This window comes from Podospora pseudocomata, chromosome 5 (genome assembly GCF_035222375.1).
Source record: "Podospora pseudocomata strain CBS 415.72m chromosome 5, whole genome shotgun sequence".
In the NCBI taxonomy this organism is placed as follows: Eukaryota; Fungi; Ascomycota; class Sordariomycetes; order Sordariales; family Podosporaceae; genus Podospora; species Podospora pseudocomata.
Window position 1 is genome coordinate 3,158,975 of NC_085889.1, and position 18,736 is coordinate 3,177,710.

Sequence of the window (18,736 nt, forward strand, 5' to 3'; positions counted from 1 at the left end):
GTGTTGAGCTGGCCACGATGATGTTGAGAAGAAAGTGTGCCGCAGCACGGACCACCGTCAAAGCGTCATCGGGAAAAAAGTATTTCTTTACCCGCTGCAGATTCCCCTCTCCATTTGTAAACACACAGATGTGGCTGGCAGGATCAATTGCGGCAGGCAATTCAACTTGTTGCTGTTTTCCCCCCTTTTCTTTTCTTCAACCTGCAGCGGTACCCAGGCACCACAGCATCAGGAGTCTGGGGATGCGGAGTCGGGTTCGGGTTCCACAAAATCGCCAAACACGAAACAAAGCGGAGAACATAGCCGGCCAGACCAGGGAGTCGGGGCTTGATAACTACTCTGCCACTGGCGAGAGATGAGCAACCAGCTTCTGGTGTCTGTACGCTCATACCGGTGGTCGACCAACGGGGGACGCTACTGCATCTCGGCCGACCTCGGTGTGGAATGTCACGAATTTTCAGCAGTTCAGTCCGAGCACACGGCAAACCCCGCCCGCAGGAACCTCTGATATGCGCTTTTAGAACACGAGCTTGACACCAATCAAATATCAGTCGAGGACAATTTTGTGTTATTATGCAGCTGACTGAACCAAAGCTCGAGCAGGGACGAACCCATCAAGAAGGGATCGCCACCTAGGGCAGGCTTCATCCTTGCTGCCGGAGCTGGACAAGGACGCCGTCGACGATGGTGGGGGAGCTGTGGACCTTGCCCTGAACCACTGACATCTCAAAAGCCGCCGCACCCGGAATTTTCTTGCTGACGCACGACCGTTGGCTATTGATGGGCGATGTGCTCGAGGATCGAGGTGATCTTTTCACAGCAAGCCGGTAGTCAAGTGTCATGCCACACCGCCATGGAACCAATGCCGTGCCAATTGTTCTAGGGCTGCAGCAGCACGGGCGTCCCTTTCGGTGGGTTCTGCAGAAATGAGAACCATCAGCTCGGCAACTTTGGATGATGAAGCATGAAGCACAGGAGAAACACCTGGCGCTGGCTGGTGCAGAAACTGGAAAAGGGACGCGGGAGAAATTGTCTGACCTCTTTTTAGCCGGCGACAATAAAAGTTTGGTCGAAGCGACCCGGATTTCAGGCGAGGAGGCGAAAAGCACGTCGATGGAAGCGATGCTCGGTTATGTCTTTTTGCTGCGCGGTGGCTTGCGCTGTTGCTGCCCTCGCTGTCGTTGGTGGTCGAAGCGACGAACGAGGTTGATTGTTGTGGTGTTGCTCGGACGTGTCAAAGCGCTAACAGCATCTGCCCTTTCCTTTCGAGGTATCCTGTTAGGGGCCCGTCTCGCCGGATGCAACCCCGCATCAATGCCCTCAAAGGGGTTAGCTACTCGCAGCTATGGAGCGCCTGTGTGTCAAGCTCCGATCAGATAAGCGAGGAAATCTGCTGACATTACCCGCTTCCCTCCCCAGCACGGTGGTTACCACCTGCTTCACGGGTCCACCCAGCCCCGTCCAAGCCGTTCGAGGCCAACCATGGCGTCCCGGGCAAGAGCTTCAAAGGGGACCATGATCCCGACCATGCGGGCCGGTGGATTCTCTCTTCAGCTTGTGTTTCCTGAAGAAGCAACAAGCAACAACGAAACAGCGCCATGGACCAAGACGAAGAGGCATATCGAATCGATCAACGACGACAGGATGAGCTGGTCATCATCACCGTGGTCTTCACGTCGCTGTCCATCCTCGTCGTCGGCACCCGCACCTTTGTGCGGGCCGTCTTGATGAGGAAATTTGGCGCCGATGACTGGACCATGTTGGGGGCCTTGGTAGGTTGATGGGCTTCTCCGCTCAATACGTCCATCATTCATGAAGCTAACCTGCCTGTCTCACCACCAGCTCTTCTCCTGCGGGTATCTCGTCGAAATCATCATCATGAAGTACAACGGAGTCGGCCACGCAATAACCACCTTGACAGTTGACAACATGCTCATCTTGATCAAGGTGACGTTGGCCATCCAGTGTACCTACTACGCATGCGTCAACTGCATCAAGTTCTCCATTCTGTGCATGTACCTTCGTTTTGGTACGTCGACTGGCTCTTCCCATCTCGCCCTCGCCATTCATTTCACTCTTGCTGACAGTTCTGCCTCTCCACAGCCGTGACAGAAACACTCCGATATGCATGCTTCGGCCTGATAGGCTTCCACGCGGTGTTCTTCATCATCTCTCTTACAACCACCCTTGCGCAGTGCCAGCCTCTCGAGAAGATGTGGGATCTCACCGGTGTGGCCCCAGGCACGTGCATCAACACCACCGCATTCTTTTACTTTACGTCCGGCTTCAACATCCTGACCGATATCCTCATTTTTGGTCTCCCCATCAAGACCTTGATTGGCATCAACCGCCCACGCAAGGAGGTGTACGCTCTTGTTGGCGTGTTTTGCATTGGCGCCTTCGCCACTGTCATTGCTATCATCCGATTGCACACCATCATTGTCTACACCACCGCCGTCGATCCTTTCCGAGAGTCCATTCTCGTCAACCTCTGGTCCGTTCTCGAGGTCAACATTGGCATCATCTGCGCCTCCGCGCCCGCTCTGAAGCCCCTGTTCCACCCTCAGGCACTTCGAGAGGCGAGATATGGTAGCAGCGGTGGCCCGCCAAAGCGGACGGGATACCACTACCATTCACGGGACAAGAGCGGCACAGAGATCAAGAGCAATATCAGGGTTGAGCAGGAGTTCAGTGCCCGGAGTATCAACTTGGGACCCATCCCCAGCAACACCGCCCAGGTAGTCGGGGGGAGGGAACAAAACTCGGATCAAGACAGCGTGGATAAAATTTTGCAGGATCGGTATTAAACAATAGTGTCTTGGGATTGTGAGCTACAAGGATGGGAACGGCGTGGTGATACCAATTTCTTTTGTCTTTGTCTTTTGGATATGGGTCCTTGGAAGGATATTTACCTCGGCATATAGGATTTATTTAACCTTTTGGTCAGTTAAAAATGTATAATAATATCATGGAGACACAAACATAACGATTAACGATTTCTTTTATTGCGCATCAGCCCTACATCATTGCTGAACCGTAAGGAAACTACTGACGATTAGAACAAACATCAGAATTGTTGCCCTACATCGAGTATCAGCCTGTCAGGCGGCTTCCACGCCTATGACTTCCAGGGACCTCGGGAGGACTCCTCAATCGTGTTGATGGCATCAAAAGGGGCAGTAGTGTTGCCACTGCTCAGCGTGCCTTTTAAGTTCTATTTGCCAACTATTATCTCTGACCATGCTCTTTGTTTTCGGGGAGATACATGTTGTGGACAACTTATACGTTCATTATTCCCTTAACTGTTCGCATGTAAACATTGCAAGACAGCTGTGCTTTGGTGTGAAAGCATGTTTCACGGGTTTGTAAGCACGTTGCCCAGGTTCTCCCCTTTTAACATCACCACCCGTCTACGTGCTTCTAGTATTCTTCCCGGCTTGCTCGAATATCATGAGAGTCTTTGGGTGCATGGACACACTGAGCTCGACGCTGCTGTTGTTTAGTGCTATGAGGTACTGTTAGTAAGCCGGCACTGTTTTGAGATGAAGGGGAAGTTTTAGGGTTTTGAACAAAACTATATAAGTCGAGGCTACTGATACACCTGGTTGACACGAGCATGGCTGCTAAGCAAACATCTGTCAAACATAAAATCTCCAATGGTATTGAAACATTACTGTTTGTGTTGAAGCTGTGAGTAGATGTTTTCTAACTCTAATGACACATGATTTATATAGCTATTATAGAGGAAGGTGTGTGTCACAGTTAAGCCAACTGTGTGATGAACCCCTATCCAGAACCTCTGAAAGGGATACTCAGTTGAAGGTGCTTCTAAACCATTAGTCCGGTGCAGGTAAATACTGCACAACAATGGCTTGTCTCAATCACAATAGTGTGATACCAACGAATGTGACTTGTATTGCATACTGCGGAACTATCTACCAGCTATCTAGTTCCTCCGTATAGATAGACCTGTGGATCACCTGGATCACGTTCCTCAAAGGTGATCTGGATCACTTTTCCTTCCTGTGGCTCACTACGCTCACCATGAGTTCGTCGCTCCACTTCCAATTGGTCAGTAATGACTGGCTAGGGGTGTCCCGCGCTCTGTGCGCTAGCTCCTCATCAGCCATTGTGATCGTTGCGGAGGGTTAATGCTGGTGTCACGGCAGGGCAGACCACTGCGCCAAACCTGTTGTGATTGCTATCAAAAGCTACAAGTGAGCCAAGCTTCCTGGCTTGGCTCGCTCCAGTGGTATATATATGGTGACGCCGCCACAGCCGTCACATCTCCCCCCCCTCGACGAGAGCCCCCGCGAGCTGCTGCTCCAGCGAGGCCTTCGAGTGCCATTTATCATCGAGAAGAGGGCATATATATGGTAACTGAAAGTCCTACCACTCCATATACCCGAGCGCGGTCTTCCCGGCAGCAAGCTCCAGAGTACATGCAAAGCGGGCTCAGACTTTCCAAGAGCGTGGCTCGAACCCACGCTCCCGTGCAAGCTTGGCTCAAATGTCACGGCAGGGCAGACCACTGCGCCAAACCTGTTGTGATTGCTATCAAAAGCTACAAGTGAGCCAAGCTTCCTGGCTTGGCTCGCTCCAGTGGTATATATATGGTGACGCCGCCACAGCCGTCACAGCTGGTATATTATAGAGCTTAGCTGCGGCTCTAAAGCTTAATTTTTCGTCCTTTTGGAGAGCTTCAAGGGCTAAGATTACCTTTGCTTTCTTTTGAGTAGGATGCATAACGTATATTATAAGCGAGTCGTACATATAAGCGAGTCGTACATATAAGCGAGTCGTACAGTCTCCACCACGACGCGCCCTCCTTACACCTAACATCAATTTTTTCCACAACCCAATATGCCTCCTACTTCAAAGGAAGCCAGGATACTCTTAGCCCTTGAGGCTCTTCGAATCAATGAAAAATTAAGCCTCCGAGCTGCAGCTAAGCTCTACAACGTACCAGCTATGACTCTCTAACCGACGCGCCGGCCGGCCTGCACGACGCGATATAACACCCAATTCGAAAAGCTGACTCAATCGGAAGAGGAAGCTATTGTCCGATATATTATTGAGCTATGTACGCGAGCTTTTCCACCAAGATTGCGTAGTGTAGATGATATGGCCAACCAACTGCTACGCGTACGCGACGCACCCCCTGTTGGCAAGCTCTGGGCACATAACTTCGTCAAACGCCAGCCACAGCTCCGTACGCGTTTTAAGCGTAGATACGACTACCAGAGGGCTAAGTGTGAGGATCCAAAGGTCATTGCCGAGTGGTTTGCGCTCGTACGGAACACTAAGGCTAAGTACGGTATTGTAGATGACGATATCTACAACTTCGACGAGACTGGGTTTATGATGGGTATTATCTTCGCGGGCATGGTAGTTACGACCTCGGACGGCCTTAGTAAGGCGAAACTAGCCCAGCCTGGTAACCGCGAATGGGCAACGGTAATCCAGGGAGTTAATGCCCCTCGGTTGGGCCATCCCTCCTTTTATCATCTTGGCCGCGCAGTACCACCTTGCCAACGAGGCACTAAGCAAGCGCAGGAGAGCCAAAAACACGTGTGCGGCTTGGAGGATCACTTACTGTGCAGGATGCACACGATCTACTAGACCAGAAGGCCGTGGGTGGGGAGGCAGTGGAAGAAACGCAGCTGGATGGTAGTGGTGTAGGGGTGCTCGTACAAAGGTTCAATGCTGTGTTGTATGCGGCAAGCCTGGCCATAATGCACGTACTTGCCAGGAGGCTGTAGAATCGTCTGATTCGGCTGTTTCTGATGTAATTAGAGTTGATTTCTAGTGTTGTTATGTTGCAATTGAGGATAGTTGTTGTAGGGTGGTGGAGACTGTACGACTCGCTTATATGTACGACTCGCTTATAATATACGTTATCAGATTGTACAAAAATTCGATGTAAAGTGCAAAGAGGACGCGTCGCGCTAGGGAGTGCGCGACCCACTGATATGCACGACTCACTGATAATATACGTTATAGATATCTTGATACTATTGAGAAATTGGAAGTATATATTGGTTACATTTCTACCCTCTTTTTCACTAATATTTCCTTTATTTAGTGGATAAATTTACTGTTATTTTAGCTGATTCCTACCTGTATAGCTATTCCCACATTAATAACCCATCACCAGAAGCTATTCTCACCCTGCTTACACTTTTCTCACACCCAGGTACGTGCATTGATCCTAACCACCTATTTCAGGGCCTATATCCGAACCTGTAGTACTGCCCCCTTTGCCCCCCTCTTTGCTGTGAATCTGTGTATGCAACAGTCGTTTCGCCCTCTTCCTCGCACCCCTGAGATGTTTCGCGAGTACTTGGGTCGCGTTTCTTGCCGTTGAATTTACTGGCCGGTTGGCAAGGGCTGCCTTTGCAGCAAGGAGCCTTGGTTGTACATTTCCAAGAATAACTCCTGACATTGGCAGGAAACGTTCGGGAAGCCTTATTTACCACGTATAATGGCTTGTTGCTCAGGCCTGCTTGTGTACACAAATTATCCACCAACTTGTTCATTGCAACACCACAATGGCCGGGCGTCCATATATACCTGACATTGATCCTCTTGATGCCATATACACTTGCAGTCCACCTAAACTCACGCTCAACCCTCATAACACGAAGGGCATGACTTGCTGACAATGTCATTGACATAGGGTCGTTCTCCTGGCGATGCTCGGGAATTCTGATGTATGCTGGATCCTCCGCAACCTTTTCTTGCATTGATGTCAAGTCGTTTACACAATTCTTCGAGTCCGAGTAGATGCCGATGGTAGCTTCTTCCTAGGGTTTATCGCTGTCCTTGATGCCTGTCGAAGTCATAATGCGCACTATTTCGTCTTCTGCGGCATGCACAGTGTCGATGATCGCTGCACACTCCGAGCAATCCGGATTGGCTGTTATATCCACTGGCTAGGCAACTGCGGCCCATTCCCCGTTCTCCTCCGTGCCGGGTCTGTATCATTTGTATGCATAGGCATGGGAGCCGACCGCATTGGCATGGCGATCGTCGCATAGCGATGCATCACAGAGAATATTGTATGGCTGTCATCTTGATGAAGGCTGTTCACGCGCTATTATTGTTGTTGCTCAGACCAGACTCATGAACCTCTCCAACTTGACTGCTTCAAAGACGAAGCAATGGCAATGAAAATTGTTGGACCAATGCCATTAGTGCTTGTGGGACCCCGTTCTCCTGACAGCTTCTAGCGACTGCATTCCATGTCGAACCGGGTCCTGAATAATTCCATCAACCGCCTCAGATATTGGACAACATCATATTCCCTACTCCTTGATATACTTTCTATAATCTTGTTTTCATCTAATCAACACGATATTGAATACATCTAGATAAGCGTTAACAGCTAGATAGACTTTTACCTAAGAGGTGCAGCAGAATCAAAAATCCCGACATCTGCACAACCCTAACCATACTCCCAATGTGAATCGTGTGGTCGGACAATGCCTTTAAAACTTCGAGTTTGAGATGACGGGGTATTTTCGCACTTGTTGAATATACTCCAATTTTAATCACGCTGACGTCCGGAGCAGAGTATGGAGGATAAATGATGATCTCCTCCCTGAGTTCTATTACAACCTGACCTGGATGTCGTTGGGATTGCGTAGTAGGGCTGTTACGCTGCCAAGCCGTTCCCTTTTCCCGTAGCGGGTGGGCATTCTTGGCATGCATGTCACATCCAAGCCGCAGCGGGCAACTACAACTGGGCCTGCAGTCCCAACTACCTACTTTATGAAACAAAAGCAACTGCCAGATCGGCACTTCAGCGTATGCAGATGCACAGAGTAATGATTACAGTTGGATAAATGTTGATTGGATGAGTCTCATGCTACCTACTTGAAACGTCAGCATATATCCAGTTTCGCTCGCGATGGTACTGAGCGTCCCGCCCAGCCCGTATTGTCAGACGCTCGCGCACGAAGGCCACTCCTCGACAACGATTGTCAGCAGCCCCGTCACATGGGAAAGCAACAACCTGCCTGGGTGGCCAGGGGAAATGCACGTGGCTCGAACATCTCCACGATAGGTTCAGGATGGAGACGTCACAGCTAAATCTGAAGACAGCTCAGGAAGCCCAATGGGCAGAAAAACACATGTCGACCGCACAAGACTTCCGGCTCAATGTGTTGTGTGATGTCTCTGTCCCCCAGGACTCCCAGGCAGGTGTTTCATACGCGTGCACATTCAAGAAGTACCAACCAGGCCGCGCAGAGCATGGGGGCGCTGGTGACAGTTGCGTTTCCCATCGATGTCCCTGTCAACTTGTATTCATCTAAGTTTGTGGGCATTTTGGATTCTGTCCATACTGTCAAATACAAGATAGCACACATCATGAGCTCTCCAATTATCCCGCATAGCGACAAACTCTAACGGGAAGCTACCGTTAAGGATGGTAGGAGACTGGAGAGGTTTTGAAAGCCTGGAGGGTATACTGGGGTTGTTAGCTGCTCGTCTGCTCTCGCTGCTGTAGACAAGTTGGGATGATAACTGGCAATCGGTTAAGCCTCCCCTACAAGCGGTGTTATATACAGGCTTGGGTGAACAATCTTTAAATTTCCAGGTTGGGGACCAAACTAGAAACCTTGGAATATCGACGGTAAGGGCAGCGGCTCGGGTCATAGCCAGAAGCTTCAAGAAAGTAAGAAAGACAGCTAGGCGGATAATCATAAGACACAAACTACCTAGCAAACCAAGCACATGAGGGAGTTGGCAATACTGACGCTGAACAGGATGGTGCTAAAGGTAGTGGGTGAAATCCTAGAAGTTCTGGGGATGTTAGAAGATGATGATAGAATAGGTACACTAACAGCCCTGCATCATAATGCTGCTGGCACATTTTTAGGTTCTGACTATGGTGGAGGTGGAAGATGATGTGGGCGACAATATGACCTTCCACACACAGCAAACCACTTTTGTATTATGTACCTGGGTGAAACACAAACACTCAATCTCTCATGTAATATTCAACAAATCTCCTTCTTTCTCGTTACAAATCCTCAGCCACAAAGGCCGCTTCTCCTGCCCCCTCAAATGAAACCCTCTAATTCCTCTCTGCACCTGGCCTTGGCCTCAGCTCAATATCGATGTCACAGTCCGGCTGCTCCATTGCCTCCGCCTGCGAAGACTTTTCGTTGCCGGCATAATCCACTTGCCCTCACCACCACCTGAAAGCACATCAAACCTCAGCAACACCATCGCTGTAAACAACAAAATCTCCGTGGTGGCAAAATGTCTCCCCAGACATAACGGCGTCCCGCCACCAAACCCACGGAACGCAACCGGATGCAGCCTTGGTTCCCCCGGGTTCCGCATGAACCGCCGAGCATTGAAAACCTCGACGTTCTCGCCCCAGACCTCTTTGAAGTGATGTTGCACTCTGGCAGGCATCATGACCATGCTGCCCTTTTTGATGAGGTACTTCCCATCTAGCATGTGATCTTCACTGGCGATTCGAACCGATGTCGCTAGCGGAGATGTCCCAGCTGACAAAGTGCTCGGTCCACCGCCGGATGTAGTCTGAGCCTTCGGTGTATCGGCGGTTGATGTGATAGTTTGGAAAGCCTTGGCGAGTTGGTTGCGAGATTTGATTGCGATATGGAAGGCCCTGTCAACGTGTCAGCATGGCTCTTGTGTATGCGGGAGGGATAAAAGGACGTACCAGTGAGGCAGCAGGTCCAACATGAGAAACATGATTGTTGGGTGGTAGTTATGCCAGGCTTCTTCGTTTGCTGGGTCACGCAGCGGGCTATGTGGACCATAAACACTATCCGTCGTGGCCATGAGGAACTCATGGCGAATCCACTCAAACATCCTGGCCCTTTTGGAACCTCAGTCTACGATATTGTCCAGCGATGCGGTAAGAACCGTCATGGCATCACCACTGAGCCGTTCAAGCGCGGGGCCGCTCGACAGAGATGGGTAGGTGGCTTTAATGAAGGTGTGAAAGAACCCCGTGTCGGCGATCATATCCTCGCGGATGATTGCCAGAGCATCTTTGCTTACACCCATAGCGACTTCTGAAGCGCGAGCCGATACTGGAGGGAGGATCAAGGTGCGCCATTGTCGTTGGACACTGAGAATAAGGTTGAGAGAGTTGACGATGTAAAGGCGAGTACCTGGGAGACGCAAGTTGTAGATGGGAAGGTCATGGTGCTTGTTTCTCATATTGGTGTAGAAATCCATGCTCAATTTCACCATTCCAATCACGGGACTGAGGAACGGCACCGCTGTTGCGACCAGTGGTGGTTCTTTCTCATTCTGTGTCAGATGGAGAACGGCGAACAAGAAGAGTAGGTAGCTGCCAGACTGCTGAGGGTGGCGGCCAAAGGTTGTGTGATCCGAGAGAAACTCGGAGAGGACGAAACCCAGCGCTTTGGCTTCCTGAGCGAGGTCAACGAAGCTGGTGTAGACAACCGTGAGTAGCATGGCAGCCGGTTTGTTGTTCAACCGCTAAAGAATAGTAGGATAGATGGTTGAGATCAGGAGAGAACAGTGTAGCGAAGAAGCATTGTGCGGGTGATCGACGCAGTCGTGTCTTGAATTGCAGCAGACGCGTCAGAACGGTTCTGTTGGTTGGGCCAATACAACACTGGTCCAACATCTTGTACAGTGCATCTCTGGTATTTTGACACTGTGACATTCCAAGAACATCGAGCTCAAGAACTCGAGTTTGACCAAATAGTGAAGTACTTTGTTCCTTGAAGGTGTCAGTCAGAGTGACATGTCTACTCGGTCTGGTTTACAATAAAGCCTTTGTCCTGTGCCAGGCATGGGCAGGCGGCTAAGCAGCTAAAGAAGCCTTAACTAAAAGCTATCATTTAGCAATATCTCAAAAAGAGGATAAAAACGTTCAGACAACTAATCAATCGTAAAAGCTCAAATACGATAAGTATGGATTCCCATGGTGGATGGCTGTGACTAGAAAAAGTCAGCAAGAAAAAGGGGGGTGGAAACGGTCTCGCACTGGAGCGATCTCGTGAAGTATAGGAATTGGCCTGCAACTTACTGCGCAACTCAATTAGGAGAGCCACTGCACCATAATATCTACCTTTGGGCAGTTTGATATCTACTGGTGTGGAACTTGGGAGTATCTTCCGCCGGGCCCTCGCCCTTCCTCTTGCTGCACCCTTGCAATAGTCAACCCTAACCCCAAACCTTGCACACTGCCCAGAGGCCTCCACACTGCCCGCTGCCTGATTGACGATGGCATTTGATGTTTTCTCTTTCGATCGCGCAAAAGCTCCTCTGCCCAAAGGTTGTCACCAGCAGTCTTTCTGCACCACACCAACAAGCCATGTCGCGACCCCGTTCACAATCGCTTCCAGTAATCAACACGCCACAGCGATATCCTCCGTACCAATATCAGCGCCTTTCCTCCCCGCGGCACATCCGAATCATCCAACTGCTAGGCTACGACCCTATCCTCTCGCGCGTTTTCATCAATATAGTAGAGCATGACCTCTCCACGTTACCGAAGCGCTTCACTGCACTCTCATACACCTGGGGCTCAGCCATCGAGACATTTGAAGAGATGCATCACTCAGCGATCATCGGCCCCGACAAAGCGCGTTTGTCAAAGAATCCGCGCGACATTGAGCTAGTTGTTGTTCCGCCAGAAGCCCTTGAGACCTTCAAGCGCAGCGATGATGCCTCATTGGATCCCCGAGGATCCATGGTCGACTTGTACACCACCCCGGTCACCACCATCACTGTTACGGGCAACCTGTCGAACTTCTTCCGGACGTATATGATCCAGACATGGCCGAGGAGGCACGCCCAAAGTCAAGCTTGTTGGGGACCCACAATCAGCTTGGAGGAAAGCACCAATTTCTGGATTGATGCCGTGTGCATTGATCAGAACAATGACGAGGAAATCGCCGCCCAGATTCCCATCATGGGAGAGATCTACTCTTCCTCTGGCAGGGTATTGGCATGGCTTGGGGCCGATGAGGCAAGATTCAGCGTGTTCAGATGGTGGCATGACACGGTCTACCCAAGAATGCGGCATGTTTTGCACCGCGCTGGGGAAAAGGGAATTCTGTCTCTCAGGGCCTCCAGTTGCTTTGATACCGAACTCTGGGCGAATGTTTTTGGATTGACTCCTCCGGTTGAGCTGGGAGTTGCGAACTGGCTTGATGCATGGACGGAATATTGGGCATTCTACCGCACAAGGCGTTATTTTCACAGGGTCTGGATCTGCCAAGAGATTGTCCTCGCAGACCGCCTACAGACATATTGTGGAAGTGGAGAGCTAAGCTGGGGCGACATGATTGGCTTTACGACTTTATTGGGGACAATACATTGGGTTGACGCTATTGGCACCCAGTGCCGAGTGAATCTTCCCCTTGAGTGGACTCCATCCATCCGTGGTTTCGGTATTGGCGACCTCTTTGAGGTTCAACAACAACAAAACAGCAAGATTTGGCAAAGTACCGGTTGGGTCCGCCAATGGTTCGCCACTATCTCAGCCGTCCGCCGCCGCGGTTGTTTTAAACCCGAGGATAGAGTCTACGCTACCGTCGGTATCCTTCAGCAACTCTTACCCCCCAACACCCCCTTGCCGATCCCCATCGACACTACCCACACACCCGAGCAGCTCTTCACCTTCACCGCCGCCGCCATCCTCAAGAACTGGCCAGAGCTCTCGATCTTTGCCTTTCTCGAGCACAACGCCTCCCGTGCTTTCTCGTCACTGCCAACGTGGGTTCCCGACCTGTCGATCGACGACTTTCCCTGGCCGCTGGGTCCTTTCGACACCTACTTCGGAGCCGGGATCGCCACTTCCGCTCCACTGAAGGAGCTCTCAGTAAACGATTGTTTCCAAGCCCGTGCTACCGCCCCAATTCCATCGTTTCGACATATCGACCCGATCAAAGGACAGTTTGCCTTGCACGGCAGCAAGCTAGATACCATCAAGCAAAAGTACCCCTGTACTCATGTTTACGATATGAAGCTCGCCGAGCTGGCGATTGAAGTGTTGGCCAACCTGCCCGTACACTACGCACACGACTTGGTCCAGGAAGAAGAGACGGGAGCGACGCGGGGACAGTGTAGGGTGGAGGCCTTGATACATACAATGACCTGTGCTGGGATGGGGTTTTCTTCTTCTCGGGGCTCGATGGAGAAGACTAGCCAATTGTTCCCTTCGTTCAGGAGCTGGTTGTTGATGAGTCTGTCGCAGGTGTGGTCTGGGATTGACCCGGTGGACAGGTTGCATCCGGCACATACGGCGAGGGATGACGTGGAGCTGCAGAAAAGGAGGGCTAAAATGATGGAAACGATGACGAATGTAGGAATGTCGAGCAAGTTCATGCCTTGCATGAAGGAGATTGAAGAGATGGCAAGTATGATTATCGCGGCGGATAGAGGAGAGGGGCAATGGCCTGGGTTGCTTGAGCAGCCACTGGAATTCAGTGATCAGATCAGGAGGGTTATGACGGACAGGTGTTTGTTCACCACGGAGAATGGTTGGTTGGGGATCTGTTTGGATACTGCTCTGGAAGGCGATGAGGTGTGGATTTTGGAGGGTGGGGCCGTACCATACGTGTTGAAGAAGAGCGGGAGTGAGGTGGAAGTCAACATTGAGATGGCAGGCGGTGAAACACGAACATCGAAGGCAGAAGGAAGAATATTTGGCGGCGAGACATATGTCCATGGCGTTATGAACGGCGAACTCCTTGACAAGGCTAGAACAGGGGCGGTCCAGTGGGAAGAGGTGGTGTTGATTTAAGGTTGGAACCCCAGCCCTGCCAAGGAACCCTTGCTGCGCCACGGGACATGCCAAGAATGACCAGACCGTACCGTAAACAGCCTCCTCAACACCGGGTTGGATCCACTTCGAGCACAACAGCCATTGGCAAGTTTGGGCTATCTAGGTTATCAAATCCTTGGGGAGAGTTTCGTAATTGCCTGCTGGAAATGGGCATGTCATACATATCTGAGGGACAAGTGGCACGTCCAGGGTCTTGACAGCGCCGGCAAGGGTAAGATCCACCAAAAACATCGACATATGCAAAAAGTTGGGGCAGTTTTTCAGCGGTCTTCTTTTGCAAATGGGCGGCTGAATGGCAAGTACACTGTTGGCAACCCGGCCTTGAGTTCCTATCGGTTCAGCTCGCGTTGATGACATGAAGGACGTTGAGCCCGTTGAGGATGTTGGACGTGGTTCCAACGCTTACTCCTCGCGCTGGTAGGTTCCGTTTTTCTTTGTTTTCACTCACATCAACTAACCTTTTCCGGCAGTGAACATGTCGCCCGTGCGGGTGGGTTGATCATGAACGCATGTACCGAGCCAGATAACACTGTCCAGGGAAACGAATATGCGTGGGGCAACGGGGATATTGCTGCGCACATTATCAAGAAAGGGATTTTTTAGGTACAGGAACTTTGTCAGGTAGAGGTGCGCGGGAAAATATGACTCCCCATGCAACCAATTAGGTGTTGCTCAGTCTGCTCAGTCTGCTCAGTGCGCCAAGACCACTGAGCACACTGAGCACACTGAGCAAGGTACAAAGATACTTCAGAAACATATGTAGATAGTTTCACATCAATAGGGGGGAGTGCCCGGCGCTCCCCATGTCGAGGAATCTGATTCCTCATGCAAGCAATCAAGTTCATTTGTCTACAATCTACTCTCAGTAGCTCTTTGTTAGAACAACCTGTTGTTGACAGTGAACCCCATGTCTGAGACGCTTGTCACAACCTTCGATCATCCTGTCATATTCACCTCTGGCGTACTGCCTTGCAGTCTGTATCCATTCCTGGTGCAGGTTGTAACATTATACACGGATATTTGCTCGTGGCGCATGGTACTGGGTTGACGCGAATGGAAATGATGTCTTGGACGGGAATAGATTGATTGTTTGGGATACTCTTAGCCTCGAGTACTGATATCTGCAGCTTCTGACTAATTTAGTTTTGGTGCCTAGAAAAGTGGATCCCACTCGTTTGCTTGTGCTACCTTCCTCTTTTTATAAAACCTTGAGCCAATTCCACCTCGCTTAATTTTTCTGCGTTTTAACCATTCTCCTCTATCACTCTACCCTGTCAATTACTTCAAGATGGAAGACGATGAAGACTGCGGGATTAAGGTATATACTCTAACTTCTAAATGCTAATATTTACTATTATTAATTGTAGTTCTATAGGACATACAGTTTGGCTTCCGACATTTTCGAGCACCTGCAAAACGAATCTACGGGAATCGGAATGTCTTTCTCTTGGATATCCCGCCGAATCCAATTGCTAGCTGGCTATCATTATGGATGCCGCAGCTCGTCCGCTCCTGGCTACAGCGATTGCTGCAAGAGTGGTTCCTGCCGACAACTGTCATTCTAAAGGAGCGAAACCCTACCAAGGCTGATAGCTACGAAAACGAAATCGACACATACCTGCATCTTCGATCCCTCCAGGGCACCCATATCCCGCGTTTGTTTGGTGAAGTAACCGTCAGCGACCCCCACGCGCAGAGATACCAGATCAGTAAGCGACCCACTCCTGCTCTCCTCCTGGAAAACGTCGAAGGAGTGTCGCTATACAATCTTCCAACTGAAGAGCTAGGGAATCCTCGCCTTCTTAGGGAACTCGAGGATATATATAACCTACTTACGGAAAAAGGGGTTGTTCATGGTGATCCAAAGCTCCACAACTTTCTACGTGTTAATCAGAAGATCGTTGCTATCGACTTTGAGTTGTCCTAGCCTCTTCCTAGTGATATAACGAATGAGCATGAATTGGAGGACTTAAAGAGCGAGATTCAGGAACGGAAAATGCAGGCACAGGAGGCAAAATTGGAACGTCTCGTCCCGGGCCCTGTCATTGTAAATAGTTTACGGGTACGAAAGAGGACGGATTTGCCGCCTTCCGGCACAACGACCCATAACGAGCAGAAGGGTGACGAGGGGCTGTCTACCCTGGGAGCTCAGCTACCCAAGGTGTGTTCTCGGCGCGGGCGTGTTGGGCCGCAGCCGGGAACGACATATGGTGGGCGAGGTGGAGAGGTGGTGTGGTGAGAAAGAGGGGGAGGAAATGGAGGTTAGCGGAGGTGGGACGTGGGGGGTGCACTCGGGAAGGATGGATGGGAACTGACGGGAGTAGGAGGGGTTTCTATGTAGGAGCCGGGCGGCCGGACTTATCGATCGTTTAGCTCTTCTCCCTTAGTCAAATCGCATGTCAGGCAAGGCCGAGCTCCGTCTTGAGAATGTAACCTCTGCTCTCAATGTTTACAGTAACGTTAGGGGATATTGAAGATCAAGGATCAGAGCGACTCGGATCTTGCCGTCTGAGCAGTTGATGTATTGGCGCGCCTTCCTTTCCACATGTTTCCGTGGCTCGCTCTACGAGACCTCGCAAACCAAAGATGGCAGGGCGCCCGCCTGGCCGAGCGAAACATCGGCTTGTTTATGGATCTTTCTTTCGTGTAGAATGTTAAAGGTACCCCTTTCTTCGATAGACTGCACTAGGCGGCGAATTGTGGGATCATCTTTGGTGGCAAGACGCTCCGCAAGACGGTTTTTGATGTAGTCTGGAAGGCCAGCTTGAACCTGATAATGGAACTCGGATTCGCCCATGATGTCGATATGTACCGTACTAGATTCGTAGTCGTACTCGAATCGGCGGATTTTCCTTTCGTCGAGTTCGACCAGTCGGGTGTCCAGCTGTTCAAAAAGATAGTCGAGTCTGTCTGCCTGCCACTGGAAGCTAAGAATCGACTCGCTGCCGCGGTGGCGAGCGCTGATGATGTATTCGATGATCTCCTCAATCGTGGAAACATCTAGCCAAACATGTGAGGTGTCAGCATCTGCCATCTGCGCAAGGGAGAAAAAAAAAAGGGTCGAAGTACAGCCTCAATATGACCGCTACCCGGCGAAGCAAGCGGCCTTGCCGGCAAAGCGAGGGGGATTGCGACGCCATTGCTGGTGCTAATGGGGAGTCAGGTTGGAGAGGAGGAGGGAGGACGAAAAGGGAAGAAAAGCATGCTTACCTTGTTCAAGTGAGTCCAAGCGCCTCTCTCACAGGTGTGTCCAAGCGCCTCCTTGTCCACGTGATGTATGTGGGTTAGGTTTATTGTTCCGGTTATAACGGGATCAAAAGTTAAATATCTGCTACCTGTGCCCCAAGGAGCCCACTTTATAGTGGCTGGTTCGTTCCAGCAACCATGGAAAGAGTGGCGCCAAGAGCTTCTACAGTGCTGATAGTATTTGTATGTTCCCTTCGCACTCTTGAGTAAGAATCTGGCGCGGACAGGAGAGGGAGGGGTTGAATTGAAAGTGTCGTGTGAAAAAGAGGCAAGGGACCATGTGGGAACAGGGAAAAATGTAATAGATGCTGGCTATAACCCCTAACCATCACAGTATTGACACCTGCGTCCTACACTGTGACTGTCGTGCTTCACAAAACACAGCCTGACTATTTCTGCTTCCCCATCCTGTACATCAACTTGTCCGTGTCCGCACCGGGGCGCCCCATTGCGGACTATGGTAGTGGGATTGAACCTGTCACCCGGGCGGGGATGTACTAATATATACCTGCTGCGGGTGAGGAGAAGATTGGCTTTTAGTATTAATGCGTGGAAGAGAGGTTCTATAAAGTTGTCCGCTATGGCATTGGAGGAGCAGATGAGGCCAGTCTTCCTGTGCCTGAGGCTGTACAGCGTCAAATATCTGGAAAAAATTGCCGAAATATTCTTTATGCGCCTAGGCTGAGTAGGAAAGGTGCAAGATCAAGCTTGCCCAAGCAGTTTGGTGGTTGAGCTGATTCTACACTGCATTGTGCCCGGGGAGGAAATGTAGTTCAATGTGTATGATTTATGATTTTGGATTTTGGAAAAGGCCTGTCAGCATCATTTTGTGAATATCTGTTGTCCGTATATTCCAAAACCTTATAGCTACCTTACAGATATCGTTTGTATTCTAGAAAGCCCAATTCAGGGACTATGCAATAACCCAGTTTTAGCACAACAGATCTCCGGGAAACATCCCCTTTCAAGGCAAATAATAAAAAAAAGCCAGAGTCATGTGCTCAATCTGAACATGCAGACAATCAATTCAAGGGAAATGTGATGCCGATTCGAGAAGAATTCTCTGCCAAATTATGAGGTGAATTTCCTTATGGTATCTCTACATCCACCCGTGGAAGAGCGGTGATCTGATCATTCCTTTGCATTGTGTCAGGCAGCCTGGCCTGCGGTACAACAGAAGCTGCATCACCCACACCGCGCATTGGAGAAATATAAGATTGTAGCCCTAAACGTCCGCCAAAAAAACACCACCGCCCCCGCGATCACCACCCGGACTCCCAACCCCAGCCCCAAATCACCAGAGCGAGCGAAAAAGATGCTAGCCAGCCCAAAACGTCTTGCCAAAAAAGCGCCCACCTCGTCCAGCGCCGCCGGCGGTCTGCCCCCACCGTATCCTTCCCCCCCCATATCATTCCTTGCTCTTGCCTAATCTTCAGTCAGCACAGTGCTACTATGAGTGGTAAGTCAAATTTGGATAAATCACGGTACAAGGTCAATTGGGGGTTTGGGACACCAATGGAGATCACCGCACGTGCGGCGCGCGAGGACGAGGAGGGCGCGGGGGAATTCTGGGAGGCCAATTTCATTTCGAAAAAAAATCGGAATTCTTTTTTTTTTTTATAATGAAAATTGTTAGAGAGGCTGAGCGATTAATGGGAGAATTGGTGGAGTTACCAG

At 50.4% G+C, this 18,736-nt stretch overlaps 8 protein-coding genes across 8 annotated transcripts; 4 read left to right on the forward strand and 4 right to left on the reverse strand.

Annotated features, from left to right (window-relative positions):
- Positions 1 to 1,243: 1,243 nt before the first annotated feature.
- On the forward strand, positions 1,244 to 1,568 carry QC762_0084300 (uncharacterized protein; the record flags this gene model as incomplete). The annotated part of the gene is made up of 2 exons (XM_062883966.1): positions 1,244 to 1,356; positions 1,420 to 1,568. Exons 1-2 carry the CDS (start codon positions 1,299 to 1,301, stop codon positions 1,566 to 1,568), a joined length of 207 nt encoding a protein of 68 aa, XP_062742481.1. The 5' UTR covers positions 1,244 to 1,298.
- Positions 1,569 to 1,598: 30 nt separating this feature from the next.
- QC762_506330 (uncharacterized protein) lies at positions 1,599 to 3,389 on the forward strand (the record flags this gene model as incomplete). Its single annotated transcript, XM_062891055.1, has 3 exons — positions 1,599 to 1,772; positions 1,843 to 2,029; positions 2,104 to 3,389. The coding sequence occupies 3 exons, from the start codon at positions 1,599 to 1,601 to the stop codon at positions 2,805 to 2,807; spliced, it is 1,065 nt and encodes a 354-aa protein (XP_062742482.1). The 3' UTR covers positions 2,808 to 3,389.
- Positions 3,390 to 6,224: 2,835 nt separating this feature from the next.
- Positions 6,225 to 6,746, reverse strand: QC762_0084320 (uncharacterized protein; the record flags this gene model as incomplete). Its single annotated transcript, XM_062883967.1, has 1 exon — positions 6,225 to 6,746. One exon carries the CDS (start codon positions 6,744 to 6,746, stop codon positions 6,225 to 6,227), a length of 522 nt encoding a protein of 173 aa, XP_062742483.1.
- A 2,365-nt stretch (positions 6,747 to 9,111) lies between these two features.
- QC762_0084330 (uncharacterized protein) lies at positions 9,112 to 9,852 on the reverse strand (the record flags this gene model as incomplete). The annotated part of the gene is made up of 2 exons (XM_062883968.1): positions 9,112 to 9,646; positions 9,701 to 9,852. 2 exons carry the CDS (start codon positions 9,850 to 9,852, stop codon positions 9,112 to 9,114), a joined length of 687 nt encoding a protein of 228 aa, XP_062742484.1.
- An 18-nt stretch (positions 9,853 to 9,870) lies between these two features.
- On the reverse strand, positions 9,871 to 10,467 carry QC762_0084340 (uncharacterized protein; the record flags this gene model as incomplete). Its single annotated transcript, XM_062883969.1, has 1 exon — positions 9,871 to 10,467. One exon carries the CDS (start codon positions 10,465 to 10,467, stop codon positions 9,871 to 9,873), a length of 597 nt encoding a protein of 198 aa, XP_062742485.1.
- Positions 10,468 to 11,335: 868 nt separating this feature from the next.
- QC762_0084350 (uncharacterized protein) lies at positions 11,336 to 13,771 on the forward strand (the record flags this gene model as incomplete). The annotated part of the gene is made up of 1 exon (XM_062883970.1): positions 11,336 to 13,771. The coding sequence occupies one exon, from the start codon at positions 11,336 to 11,338 to the stop codon at positions 13,769 to 13,771; it is 2,436 nt and encodes an 811-aa protein (XP_062742486.1).
- A 1,197-nt stretch (positions 13,772 to 14,968) lies between these two features.
- QC762_0084360 (uncharacterized protein) lies at positions 14,969 to 16,231 on the forward strand. The gene is made up of 2 exons (XM_062883971.1): positions 14,969 to 15,131; positions 15,189 to 16,231. The coding sequence occupies exons 1-2, from the start codon at positions 15,102 to 15,104 to the stop codon at positions 15,738 to 15,740; spliced, it is 582 nt and encodes a 193-aa protein (XP_062742487.1). The 5' UTR covers positions 14,969 to 15,101; the 3' UTR covers positions 15,741 to 16,231.
- Positions 16,232 to 16,376: 145 nt separating this feature from the next.
- QC762_0084370 (uncharacterized protein) lies at positions 16,377 to 16,847 on the reverse strand (the record flags this gene model as incomplete). Its single annotated transcript, XM_062883972.1, has 1 exon — positions 16,377 to 16,847. The coding sequence occupies one exon, from the start codon at positions 16,845 to 16,847 to the stop codon at positions 16,377 to 16,379; it is 471 nt and encodes a 156-aa protein (XP_062742488.1).
- Between the last annotated feature and the right edge of the window lie 1,889 nt (positions 16,848 to 18,736).

Bases quoted from the DNA above. Each gene is read 5' to 3' on its own strand.
- QC762_0084360 (XM_062883971.1), top strand. From the start codon at position 15,102: ATGGAAGACGATGAAGACTGCGGGATTAAG. The intron at 15,132-15,188 runs GTATATACTCTA...GTAGTTCTATAG, and splicing joins ATGAAGACTGCGGGATTAAG to GACATACAGTTTGGCTTCCG.